Here is a 14,051-nt window from a genome sequence, read left to right on the forward strand (position 1 = left end):
TGTTTATCTTCTCAGAACACCACCTTTAAGTTTTATTGATCTTTGCTGTTGTTTTCTTTGTTTCTGTTTCATTTATTTCTGCTCTGATCTTTATGATTTCTTCTGCTAACTTTGGATTTTGTTTGTTCTTCTTTCTCTATTTCCTTTAGATGTAAGGTTAGATTATTTGACATTTTCCTTGTTTCTTGAGGTAGGCTGGTATAGCTATAAACTTCGCTCTTAGAACTGCTTTTGCTGCATCCCATAGGTTTTGGATCGTTGTATTTTCATTGTCATTTGTCTCTAGGTAGTTTTTGATTTTGTCTTTGATTTCTTCAGTGATCTCTTGGTTATTTAGTAATGTATTGTGTAGTCTCCATGTGTTTGTGTTTTTTATGTTTTTTTCCCTGTAATTGATTTCTAATCTCATAGCATTGTGGTCAGAAAAGATGCTTGATATGATTTCAGTTTTCTTAAATTTACTGAGGCTTGATTTGTGACCCAAAATGTGATCTATCCTGGAGAATGTTCCGTGCGCACTTGAGAAGAAAGTGTAATCTGTTTTTGGACGGAATGTCCTATAAATATCAGTTGTATCTGGTCTGTTGTGTCATATAAAGCTTGTGTTTCCTTTCTTATTTTCATTTTGGATGATCTGTCCATCGGTGTAAGTGAGGTGTTAAAGTCCCCCACTAATATTGTATTACTGTTGATTTCCTCTTTTAAAGCTGCTAGCAGTTGCCTTATGTATTGGAGGTGCTCCTATGTTGGGTGCATATATATTTATAATTGTTATATCTTTTTGGATTGATTCCTTGATCATTATGTAGTGTCCTTCCTTGTCTCTTGTAACGTTCTTTATTTTAAAGCCTATTTTATCTGATATGAGTATTGCTACTCCAGCTTTCTTGTGGTTTCCATTTGCATGGAATATCTTTTTCCATCCCCTCAGTTTCAGTCTGAATGTTTCCCTAGGTCTGAAGTGGGCCTCTTGTAGACAGCATATATATGGGTCTTGTTTCTGTATCCATTCAGCAAGCCTGTTTCTTTCGGTTGGAGCATTTAATCCATTCACATTTAAGGTAATTATCGATATGCATGTTCCTATGACCATTTTCTTAATTGTTTTGGGTTTGTTTTTGTAGGTCCTTTTCTTCTCTTGTGTTTCATGCCTAGAGAAGTTCCTTTAGCATTTGCTGTAGAGCTGGTTTGGTGCTGCTGAATTCTCTTAGCTTTTTCTTTTCTCTAAAGGTTTTGATTTCTCCATCAAATCTGAATGAGATCCTTGCCAGGTAGAGTAATCTTGCTTGTAGGTTCTTCCCTTTTATCACTTTAAGTATATCATGCCACTCCCTTCTGGCTTGTAGAGTTTCTGCTGAGAAGTCAGCTGTTTATCTCATGGGAATTCCCTTGTTTGTTATTTGTCCCTTGCTTCTTTCAATAATTTTTCTTTGTGTTTAATTTTTGCCAATTTGATTATTTATGTGTCTCGGCCTGTTTTTGCTTGGGTTTATCCTATATCGGACTCTCTGTACTTCCTGGACATGGGTGGCTATTTCCTTTCCCATGTTAGGGAAGTTTTTGACTATAATCTCTTCAGATATTTTCTTGGGTCCTTTCTCTCTCTCTTCTCCTTCTGGGACCCCTATAATGTGAATGTTGTTGCGTTTATTGTTGTCCCAGAGGTCTTTTAACCTGTCTTCATTACTTTTCATCCTTTCTTTTTCTTCATTCTGTTGTGCAGCAGTGAATTCCACCATTCTGTCTTCCAGGTCACTTATCCGTTCTTCTGCCTCAGTTATTCTGCTATTGATTCCTTCTAGTGTATTTTTCATTTCACTTATTGTGGTGTTCATCTGTGTTTGTTTGTTCTTTAATTCTTCTAGATGTTTGTAAAACATTTCTCGCATCTTCTCGATATTTGCCTCCATTGTTTTTCCGAGGTCTTGGATCATCTTCGCTGTCATTATTCTGAATTCTTTTTCTGGAAGGTTGCCTATCTTCAATTCATTTAGTTGTTTTTCTGGGCTTTTATAGTGTTCTTTCATCTGGTACGTAGTCCTGTGCCTTTTCATCTTGTCTGTCTTTCTGTGAATGTGGTTTTTGTTCCATAGGTGTAAGATTGTAGTTCTTCTTGCTTCTGCTGGCTGCCCTCTGGTGGGTGAGGCTCTCTCTGTGTGTTTCTTAAGTTTACAATATACTGTCCTATTTGGGCCTGATCTTTTTATTTTATTTTTTTATTTTTTTAACATCTTTATTGGAGTATAATTGCTTTATAATGTTGTGTTAGTTTCTGCTTTATAACAAAGTGAATCAGTTATACATATACATATGTTCCCATCTCTTCCTTCTTGCATCTCCCTCCCTCCCACCCTCCCTATCCCACCCCTTTAGGTGGTTACAAACCACCTAGCTGATCTCCCTGTGCCATGCGGCTGCTTCCCACTAGCTATCCACCCTACATTTGGTAGTGTGTATGTGTCCATGCCACTCTCTCACTTTGTCACAGCTTACCCTTCCCCCTCTCCATATCCTCAAGTCCATGCTGTCGTAGGTCTGTGTCTTTATTCCCATCCTACCCCTAGGCTCTTCATGACATTTTTTTTTTCCCTTAGATTCCATATATATGTGTTAGCATACGGTATTTGTTTTTCTCCTTCTGACTTATTTCACTCTGTATGACAGACTGCAGGTCCATCCACCTCACTACAAATAAGTCAATTTCGTTTCCTTTTATGGCTGAGTAATATTCCGTTGTATATATGTGCCACATCTTCTTTATCCATTCATCTGTTGATGGACACTTAGTTTGCTTCCATGTCCTGGCTATTGTAAATAGAGCTGTAATGAACATTTTGGTACATGACTCTTTTTGAATTATGGTTTTCTCAGGGTATATGTCCAGTAGTGGGATTGCTGGGTTGTATTGTAGTTCTATTTTTAGGTTTTTTTTTTTTTTTTTGCGTTACGCGGGCCTCTCACCATTGTGGCCTCTCTTGTTGCGGAGCACAGGCTCCGGGTGCGCAGGCCCAGTGGCCGTGGCCCACGGGCCCAGCCGCTCCGCCACATGTGGGACCCTCCCATACCGGGGCACGAACCTGTGTCCCCTGCATCGGCAGGCGGACTGTCAGCCACCAGGGAAGCCCTATTTTCAGTTTTTTAAGGAACCTCCATACTGTTCTCCATAGTGGCTATATCAAATTACATTGCCACCAACAGTGCAAGAGTGTTCCCTTTTCTCCACACCCTCTCCAGCATTTATTGTTTCTAGATTTTTTGATGATGGCCATTCTGACCAGTGTGAGATGATATCTCATTGTAGTTTTGATTTGCATTTCTCTAATGATTAATGATGTTGAGCATCCTTTCATGTGTTTGTTGGCAATCTGTATATCTTCTTTGGAGAAATGTCTATTTAGGTCTTCTGCCCATTTTTGGATTGGGTTGTTCATTTTTTTGTTATTGAGCTGCATGAGCTGCTTGTAAATTTTGGAGATTAATCCTTTGTCAGTTGCTTCATTTGCAAATACTTTCTCCCATTCTGAGAGTTGTCTTTTGGTCTTGTTTATGGTTTCCTTTGCTGTGTGAAAGCTTTGAAGTTTCATTAGGTCCCATTTGTTTATTTTTGTTTTTATTTCCATTTCTCTAGGAGGTGGGTCAAAAAGGATCTTGCTGTGATTTATGTCATAGAGTGTTCTGCCTATGTTTTCCTCTAAGCGTCTGATAGTGTCTGGCCTTACATTTAGGTCTTTAATCCATTTTGAGTTTATTTTTGTGTATGGTGTTAGGGAGTCTTCTAATTTCATACTTTTACATGTACCTGTCCATTTCTCCCAGCACCACTTATTGAAGAGGCTGTCTTTTCTCCATTGTATAATCTTGCCTCCTTTATCAAAGATAAGGTGACCATATGTGTGTGGGTTTATTTCTGTGCTTTCTATCCTGTTCCATTGATCTATATTTCTGTTTTTGTTGGGCCTGATCTTAACTTCATTTATGTTAGCTTTCGTTTTCATTTCATTTCATTTTGGAGGACTATTTTTATGTTTATGACCCTCATTCATCATTAGATAATAAATGTATACATTCTTTATAAACTTTTTTTTTCTTTTTAATGTTTATGGGGTTTTTTTGTCTCTTTTTCGTTTATTGCCTGAAGGAGTTACTAGTCCAAGTTAAAAGCAGACCCCAAATGGTTACATTATACAAGCTGTGAGGTTTTTAAACTTGTGACAGGGGACAGAAGGAAAATTCTACTCATTGCAAGGAAATCCTCTCTTAAGCTTCAGTGAGCCAGAAGCACTTAAAACCCATGAACCTTGAGCTGATCGTCCTTACCCAGTCTAGTCTCTACGAGGAACTGGCATATATTTTTGATGTTCTTGTCCTGATCACCCTGTAGCTGAATTACTTCTCCATATTCTGAATGCTCAATTACAGTACCATTGCAAGCAAATTTCTTCTTAAACGCCTTCGCTAGTTTCTTTTTATCGTAATCATCAGTGATCCCTTGGACAGTAGTAAGGGTCTTCCTGCCGTTTTCCTGTTGAATTCTTATATGGATATAATCCTCAGTGCCAGCAGGAAGCAGATCATCACCCTTGCATCAGCAAAGGGGTAGATAGTGTGGAGCTTCTGGATAGTGGACATACGATGCAATCCCTTTTCCTCGGTGGAAACGGCCTGTGGAAGGCGGCGGCTGGAGAAGGCGGGTTGTGGGGACAGAGTGTTGGGAAGTGAGGGGGCTCAAGGGGAAGGCTGCTGAGTCCTTGGTGACGGCTCAGTGACTGGGCTATAGAGTATTTTTAAATCGTCTAAATAATACAGTATTAAGGATATTCTTAAAATTAAACTTGCTTATTTGTTTTTTAGGATAACTTTCCATTTGATCCTCCATTTGTTCGAGTGGTGTTACCTGTTCTCTCAGGAGGGTAAGTTTAAGTGATTGTTTTCTTTGATAGTCTACATCAGAATCATTTGGAGGGGTAGTTAAATGCTAGGATGCCTAGAGTGCGGAGCTTTACCTCAAGGTTTCTGATTCAGTAGGACTGGGGTAGGGCCTAAGAATTTGCATGTGTTAGATGGTCTCAGGTGAAGCTGATGTTCTAGGCTGGGAACCATAATTTGAGAATCATTGGCATAAACCATTATGTTTACAGGTAGAGTTTTTAATGACCTCTATTTGTATATACCTCACCTTAAAAAATCGCAAGTTTTTCAAATGTAAGATGTGATTGAGGGTTTAGAGAAAGTTAGGATTAGAGTGATTCCCACATGCCTATGATCCTAGGAATAATCACAGGAAATCTCATGGGCCTATGGAGCTGGTCATTGATCTTCTAAAGGTAGTTGTCTCAGTTTGGTAGGATCAAATGGTAATTGTCATCCATTTTTTAATTGAAGCTTATATTGCCTTTTGGTGATTAGAAGTCATATGAAGGATGGGGAAAAGATCAGAATTTGTACCTAGGTTAGTTGTGAAATGTTCTGTAGATCCTCAAAGTAAGAGCAGTTAAACTAATTTGAGAATTCTGATATGCTCAGCTAATCAATTCCACTTTGTGAGACATATTATGGTGATTAAAACCTAAAAATATCCAGTCCTCTGATCATCTCTATGGTTGATATAGTAATAGTTTCATTTAGATTAAAGCAATCTGGGTGGCTATAAATGATTGAGGAAAATATTTGGAAACTTTTTGTAAATTCAGGATAAATATATAAAAATATTTTTATCAGCTCATTTTGAAATCTCATGTAAACTTGACATAGATTTTTCACATTCTGTTGTGAAAAATCCCAAGAATTTTAAGAATTTATGATCTTAGTAGTTTACCACCTTGTTGTAGAGAAAACACATGAAATTATGAATAATGCCATTTTCAGTTTAAAAATCTGTTATATATTGAACAGTTTCTCTTTGATTCCTTTTACCAAATAGGGTTATTTTCCCATTATTCAAGTGAATAACTGGAATAATAAGCTGGTGACTTATCCAGATAAATCTTCTAACTTCTAATAAAGTATTTTTCCATTATACGAAAAGCCAGCAATGTAAAAGATTAAAAGTATTGAGTACTCAACTGATTGTCAAATGTTAAATATGGACTTAAGTTCTCTGAGGTTGAAGGAGAAGGAGATTGCTTCTGGCGATAGTGATCTGGGAAGACTTGGACAAGTAGGTGGGATCTCAGCTAGGCCATGAAGTATTGGGTGGGGTTTGGTCAACTGACGGAGGTTGAAGGAAAATTGTCTATGTAGGCGAAAAGTAAACACAGTCACTCATTTGGGAAAGAGCATGATGTATTCAGAGTGTACCAGATCAGTTTGAGCTATAACACAAGAGGGGTAGAATTCATATAGAAGAATTATAAGAAATTGTGTTGACAATATCTTATAATTATATAGGAGCATGGATTGGTGAGCAAACTATTTCCCATGGATATTGAATTTATCTTTCTGTAACTGGTTCAGGAACAGGGACATAACAGTAAAGAGAATGTTTTAGAAAGATAAATATGGTGACAGTAGAAGAGACTACAGAACACACTTATATTCACAAAACCTGGAAGAATGCAAGCCTTGTTAACTAGAGCTGAGGTCACTGTCTTAGGATGAAGTGATGAGAACCTAAATCGGTACAGTAGTAATGGGAATGGAAAGATGAATGAAAGGTGAGTGCTGATTTGAGGCAGAATCTAAGTGATTTTGAGGCAAAATCAAAAAAACAATCTACTATTAAGTAAAGAGGAAGAATTACTGGCTGACACGGGAAGAACTAAAGAAGAACTAAAAAGTGTGAAGCCTGATAGAACAGAGCTTGCAATCTTAGAATAAGGCTAAAGCTTGAACACTGTGACTCTGGATAGATTATTAAGGAATCTTTGTTCCAGATATTTTATATCCCACATCTCCTAGCTACTCCCTTATATGTTTCTTGTCACAGTCAAAAAAATGTTTTAAACATAACAGCTTTATTTTGATACAATTCACATATGATAAAACTTACCTTTTAAAGTGTATAATTCAGTGGTTTAGTATACTGAGAGTTGTGCAACCTTTACCACTAATTTCCATCACCTTCCAAAAGAAACTCTGTACCCATTAGCAATCACTTCTCATTCCTCCCTCCTACACCCCACCCACCAGCAGCCACTAATCTCCTTTCTGTCTCTCTGGATTTGCCTGTTCTGGACATTTCATTTAAATGGAACCAAACAAATTACAGCCTTTCGTGACTGGCTTCTTTCACTTAACAAAATTGTGGGCTTCCTTGGTGGCGCAGTGGTTGAGAGTCTGCCTGCCAATGCAGGGGACATGAGTTCAAGCCCTGGTCCAGGAAGATCCCACATGCTGTGGAGCAACTAAGCCCGTGTGCCGTAACTACTGAGCCTGCGTGCCACAACTACTGAAGCCCGTGTGCCTAGAGCCCATGCTCCGCAACAAGAGCAGCCACCGCAGTGAGAAGCCCTGCGCACCGCATGAAGCGTAGCCCCTGCTCGCTGCAACTAGAGAAAGCCTGTGTGCAGCAACAAAGGCCCAACGCAGCCAAAAATAAATAAATAAAATAAATTTATATTAAAAAAAATTTGTCAAGGTCCATCCACGTTGCAGCATGTATCAATACTTCATTCCATTTTATTTATGCATGGACATTTGCTTTTTCCACCCTTGGGCTATCATGAATAATGCTGTGAATATTCATGTACACGCTTCTGTGTGCACATGTTCATTTGTCTTTCGCATATACCTATGTGAGGAGGCACTAGGTCCTTTGGTAACTAACTTTTTGATGAAGTACCAGACTGCAAAGTGGCTGCACCATTTACATTCCCACAAGCAATGTGTATATAACCACACTCTTCACTTCCTGTTCACTTTTCAGCCCCATGTAGTCTGGCATTGGCTGTTAGTGTTCCTAACAAACTGGTATAGCTGATAGGGACTTTGGTATTGGACAGAAGTCCCTTTTCAGGCTCTGTCATATCTGATTATCAGATTTCTCAGCAACACTGAAACATTTTTCCCTTGGCTTCTGACTGCCTGTTCTCAGTCTCTTTTGCTGCAAACTCCTTGTTCACTTAACTTCTACCTGTTGGAGTTCTTCAGAATTTAGTACTGGGTCCTTTTTTCTTTTCCCTTCATTCCTTTGCCTTTTTTTTTTTTTTTTTTGCGGTACACGGGCCTCTCACTGTTGTGGCCTCTCCCGTTGTGGAGCACAGGCACTGGATGCTCAGGCTCAGCGGCCATGGCTCACGGGCCCAGCCGCTCCACAGCATGTGGGATCTTCCCGGACCGGGGCATAAACCCGTGTCCCCTGCATCGGCAGGCGGACTCTCAACCACTGCGCCACCAGGGAAGCCCTCCTTTGCCTTTTTTTAAAAATTAAAATTTTAATTGAGTTAATTGTGTATTTGCACACAGTTGTAAGAAATAATAGAAATACCTTGTACCCTTTGCCTATTTTCCCCAGTGGTACCATTTCTGCAAAGCTGTAGTATAATATTACGAGGAGGCAGTGATACAGTATGAGACAGTGATACAGAGATAGTGATACGATAAGTAGAGATTATTCAGATTTTCCTAGTTTTACTTATAACTCGTGTGTGTATGTGTGTATTAAGTTCTATATTGAGTAGGTTTGTGTATCCACCACCACAGTCAAGGTACTGAACAGTTCCAACACCATGAGGATCCTTCTTGAGGCCCCTTTAAACCATACCCATTTTACTGTAATGCCCCCTCTTCCCTTAATTCCTGGCAACCACTAATCTGTCCTGCATTCTTAGTATTTTGTCATTTCAAAAACAATTTACATAAATGGAATCATACATTTTTGGATTGCAAACTTTAGGGATTAGCTTTTTTTTTAACTCATAATTAGAGAGTCATCTAAGCATCTGACTACTTTGTTCCTTTTTATTGCTGAGTAGTATTCCACGGTGCACCATGTACTACAGTCTGGTTAACCAGTAATCTGCTTTAGGACTTCTAGACTGATCTCAGTGTTTGGGTATTACAAGTAAAGCTGCTATGAATACTTGTGTACAGGTGTTTTTTGTGAATGTATTGTCCTTTTTCTGGGATACAAGTCCAGGAATGCAATTGCTGGGTCATATGGTCATTGCATATAGAGTTTTTAAAGAAACTACCAAACTGTTTTCCAGAGTGGCTTTACCATTTTACATTCTTACCAAGAATGTGTGAGTGACACACTTTCTCCACATCCTTGCCAGCATTTGGTGATGTCACTTGTTTTTATTATAGGCATTCTGTTAGGTGTGTAGTGATGTCTCATTGTGGTTTTAACTTGCTTTCCCTAATATTCCCCAGTGTTGAATATCTTTCATGTACTTATTTGACAGCTTTATATACTCTTCCAAGAGATATCTGTTCATGTCTTTTGCCAGTTTTCTAATTGGATTGTATTTCGTTGAATTTTGAAAGTTTTAAAAATATATTCTACATAATAGTCCTTTGCTGGATATGTGTGTTTTTTTTTTTTTTTTTTTTTGCGGTACATGGGCCTCTCACTGTTGTGGCCTCTCCCGTTGCAGAGCACAGGCTCCGGATGTGCGGGCTCAGCGGCCATGGCTCACGGGCCTAGCTGCTCCGCGGCATGTGGGATCTTCCTGGACCGGGGCACAAACCCGTGTCCCTTGCATTGGCAGGCGGACTCTCAACCACTGCGCCACCCGGGAAACCCTGGATATGTGGTTTTTTTAATTTCTTCTAGTATGTAGCTTCATTTCATCTTCTTAACAGAATCTTTTGTAGAACAAAATATTTTAGTTTTGATGAAGTCAAATTTATAGATGTTTCTCCTTATATAGATATGCTTTTGGTGTCAAATCTAAAAACTCTTTGCCTAGTCCTAGATCCCAAAGATTTTCTCCTACCTTTTTTTCCTCAAGGTTTTACAGTTTACTTACAGATAAGTCTGTGAATCATCTGAATTAAATTTTGCATAAGGTATGAGGTGTAGGTCATAGATTTTTGCCTAATGTCCAGTTGCTCTAGCATGATTCGTTGAAAAAGCTCCCATGGCTTTTGAAATATTTCTATGTGCCAGTGACTCCCAGGTTCGTATCTCACATCCCTATGTCTTTTCTGCTTGCAATATCCTTCTGCCTTCTTGACACCTCAACTTGAATGTCTCTTATACAGGCATCTCAAACTCTTCAGGACAAAAACTTGAACCCATCTTCTTTTCAGTTTCCCTTCCCCAGTCTTGCTTATCTTAATTAATGAACCTAGGAGTCATTCTTTCCATCACCTTTTCCTCATTTTCCTTTGATTCTCCCTTTTAAAGAGTTCTCAGATCCAATTACTTGTCTCCATTTTTGTTGCTACCACCATCAGTTCCCAATTGGATCACTTCAGAGGATTCCTGATCAGACTCCTGCTTCTATTCCCTCATTCATAAAGCTTCTCTAGAGTGAGCTTTTACAAATTTGTTCTGATTATGTTGCTCCCCTGCTTAAGCTCTTCGCATGTCTTCCCACTGCTCCTACAGGTTGATGTCCTTACCATATTCTGCACGCCCTCTGTGATCTTGCCCTTGCTTTCCTCTTCAGTCATCTTGTTACTACACTTTTCCTCTCTGAGCTAATGCCCCACTAGTTGTCTTTCAGCCCCTAGTGCCGAGCAGACTCTTTCCTCATGACTTCCATATGCATTTCCTCTGCCTGGAATGTTATTCCCACCCACACTTCAATTCCTGCAGGTCTCAGCCTGTGTGTCACTTTTAGATATGCTGTTCCTGACCAGCAAATTTAAAATAAGCCTCCTGGTTTTTCCTGCTCACAGAACTCTGGGTCTCCATCCCCCACTTTATTTGTTTAACATCTGTTATCTTAACTGGATTGTAAACATCATGAAGGCAGGGTCATGTCAGTTTTCTTCATTGTACGCTCTGTGTCTGGTTCAGTGCTTTAGCATCCATACTATATATGCAGTAGATATTTTTAAATGAATGAATGAGATAGGAAAATACAGTAAGTTAGCAAGATGTAGGCAATTTAGGGTAATATACAATTCCCAGTCCACTGGTATTTTTATGAGCTATATTATTGAGCCATCGAAACTTGACCATCTTTCTTGCTTAGTCCAGGGTGTAGTGTAGTGAGAATGAGAAAGATTATTTGATGATAATACAATATATTGTGAGAGAGCTGTTTGTAGGCAACTGAAGATGCTTTATTGGTTGATATAGTAAGAAGTATTCTTTGTGCCCCAGTCATCCACAAAGAAAATACTTCTACTTCTAGATGCCCATGGGTTGTTTCTGTCTGTATTGAGAGAACATTATCTTAAGAAACTGGTTTTAAATGTCAGCATTTTCTTTATCCCTCTCTTAGGGCTCTGTTCTTAGAATCCATTGCCCCTTTCCTTACCTCGAAAGGGGAGGATTATGATTGTTCTGTGTGGGCTGATAAGCCTGTCTTTTTTTTTAATGTCATTATCAAGAATTTGACTATAATATAAAAATTTTATTTCTCATCTCTGTTTTTTGGATCATGTCATATGATTTAAGAATCATGTTGTGTGATTAATGTTACTTGTTGTCCCCTTAAGTACTGATTAATGGTATCTGTTGTCCCCTCAAAGCAATTAAGTGATCATCATAGACTGTGGGTGGGGAGGTTAGCTGGCAAACATTCTTGCAGGAACCTTCTAGTAAAACAAAAATTCTATAAATTGAATGCCTGAAGAGGCTGAGCTTAGGATACTGTTTGCTATACAACTTTGGCAATTGAAAATTTTTTTAAGTTGAAAATATTACTATGCCCATGTATATGGCATTTTATCTTTAGATGACTCTTAGATTATTATTATTTTTTTAGTGTTCTTGGATTGTCTCAATATTCAGCAGCAACTCTTTGGAGGCAAAGAGCAATAAGCGCTTGGAATACATATTGATAAAATGATACGGTACAGAAGTAGAGTTGATAAAATGATACAGTACAAAAGTAGAATTGGCTACTTTTTTTAGGTGTAAATGCTGCTGACAGTATATATTAAGAAAAAGCTTAGTAAGTGTATATTAAGGAAAAGTTTAATATGCATTAATATATACTTAGCTCACTTTTTGCATAGGTAACTAGAACTACTTCTGTCTTGTGTTAGACATCCAACAAACATTTTTATAGCTATTATGTGCTTGTAGAAAATGTACTTTCTTTTGATCTACAAGTATGAAAACTTCCCTTCTTCCCTCCTGACAAGACTCTCCACCCCAAAATGAAGAGTGGGGTGCTAAAAGGGAAGGTGGTGGTTAGATAATTCGTGACTCAGTGTCATCTACAAATCTCCTCTTGCTAAAATGTTTCTCTTTAGCATTTCTGAAGTGTAAGGACCAATGAGTGTAACGAGTGTTAACTCATTAACAGATTACTAGACTTTGAGCAGTTCTGGAGGAGCCAAAATCCAAATGAGAACTTGGATCTTGTAATTCTGTTAAATCAGCAAGTGCTTATTTAAAGCTGACTATATACAAGATGCACTTTGAGCCCAGTGGGAGATTCAAAGAATTGGAGACAGATTTCTGAGTTTCAGGAACATAAGAGAATATACAAAGTTTAAAATCCCATGATTCTCCTCCCTAATTTAATTTTTTGGAGTGTTTTTCTTTCCTTCATATTAAACTTTTACTTTGAAAGTTCCCAGAAGTTGGGACAAGCAAGTAAGAGAGACAGTTGCCTAAATTCTTCAGGATGGGGGTAGTTACTACTTTATGATAGTGAATAATTTCACTGTAACTGTTTTTACTAATGGTCTACAGTAGAAGTTTTTAGATTGCTTACTTATGTGTAATTTGGTTTAGTCAACACAAGGATGCATTTGGTTAGCCAGAATGCAAAATTTGCTGGCTAGAATGGTCTTGGAAAGTTTTATGGGGCAGGGGGGAATATGGCATTTGGAAGAGTAGGCAGCAGTGGGAATCTCAGGCAAGGAAGGGAAAGGCATGGGCAAAGTCCCAGAGGACAAAAAAAATTTGTGGTAGACTCACTTTTCACCTAGACCTGATCAGTGGTCTTACCTTATGTATTTTCAAGATTACCACAGTTTTTCTTCTGTAATTACCATTCCTTTGATTTTATTTTTAAGCATGATATTTAATGATTTTTTTTAAAGATTCGAGCTCTTTTTTTAAAAAATAAATTTAGTTATTTATTTTTATTTATTTATTTTTGGCTGCATCGGGTCTTCGTTGCTGTGTGCGGGCTTTCTCTAGTTGTGGTGAGCGGGGGCTACTCTTTGTTGCGGTGCACAGGCTTCTCATTGCAGTAGCTTCTCTTGTTGCGGAGCATGGGCTTCAGTAGTTGTGGCACATGGGCTCAGTAGTTGTGGCTCGCAGGCTCCAGAGCACAGACTCAATAGTTGTGGCACACGGGCTTAGTTGCTCCGCGGCATGTGGGATCTTCCCAGACCTAGGGCTCGAACCCATGTCCCCTGCATTAGCAGGCGGATTCTTAACCACTGCACCACCAGGGAAGTCCTAATGTGTTTTAAAGTTTAACATTAAAGGAGGAATTACTTTGTTTGAGAAAGTGTTAAAAGGCTGAAGAATCTTGATCTAAATAATGATTTCCTAACAGAGATCTGGGAAATCCCCAGTAACTGTCGTTGGTTCAGAGAACAGTCCTCAGGACTGGGAAGAGAAATAGGGGAGTCCCAGAGAGGGGCTCCATGGTCAGAACCATTTGATCCTCAAAACAGAATGAAAAAAATTTTTAAGTATAAATATAAATGCAGATGTTCATTATTATAGATAGGGTAAAGTCACTCCTGTCAGAGGAAAAACTTTTGGCTGTGTAACATGATGGTGGAGAAATCTTTGGTTGAGTAGAACAGTTGAAGGCCATATAAGGAAATTTTTCTCCCCCATTTTCTCCCCCATTCTCTGGAATATTTAGGGCTAAGTTCTTAGTTTCTGATACCTTAAAAGTCTTCTGTTATTAAGAACTATTATTTAAAAAAAAAAAAGACATTTAGATGATGACATCAGAATTTTAGAATTACCCATAGTCCTGTAACTCTTAACAACTGTTTTCATTTTTGCATGTTAT

General features: G+C 38.5%; 1 protein-coding gene and 1 pseudogene across 4 annotated transcripts in view; one reads left to right on the top strand and one right to left on the bottom strand.

Annotated features, from left to right (window-relative positions):
• Positions 1-14,051, top strand: part of UBE2Q2 (ubiquitin conjugating enzyme E2 Q2) — a 70,484-nt gene that overhangs the window by 48,308 nt on the left and 8,125 nt on the right. For all 4 annotated transcript variants that reach the window (XM_060293951.2, XM_030874876.2, XM_060293952.1 and 1 more), the window contains one exon: positions 4,852-4,910. In XM_060293951.2, coding sequence (XP_060149934.1) covers positions 4,852-4,910 — 59 coding nt within the window. The remainder of the gene's footprint in view (positions 1-4,851; positions 4,911-14,051) is intronic.
• On the bottom strand, positions 4,283-4,629 carry LOC115862751 (eukaryotic translation initiation factor 1 pseudogene; annotated as a pseudogene).

The sequence above is a fragment of the Globicephala melas genome, chromosome 2 (genome assembly GCF_963455315.2).
Source record: "Globicephala melas chromosome 2, mGloMel1.2, whole genome shotgun sequence".
Lineage (NCBI taxonomy): Eukaryota > Metazoa > Chordata > Mammalia > Artiodactyla > Delphinidae > Globicephala > Globicephala melas.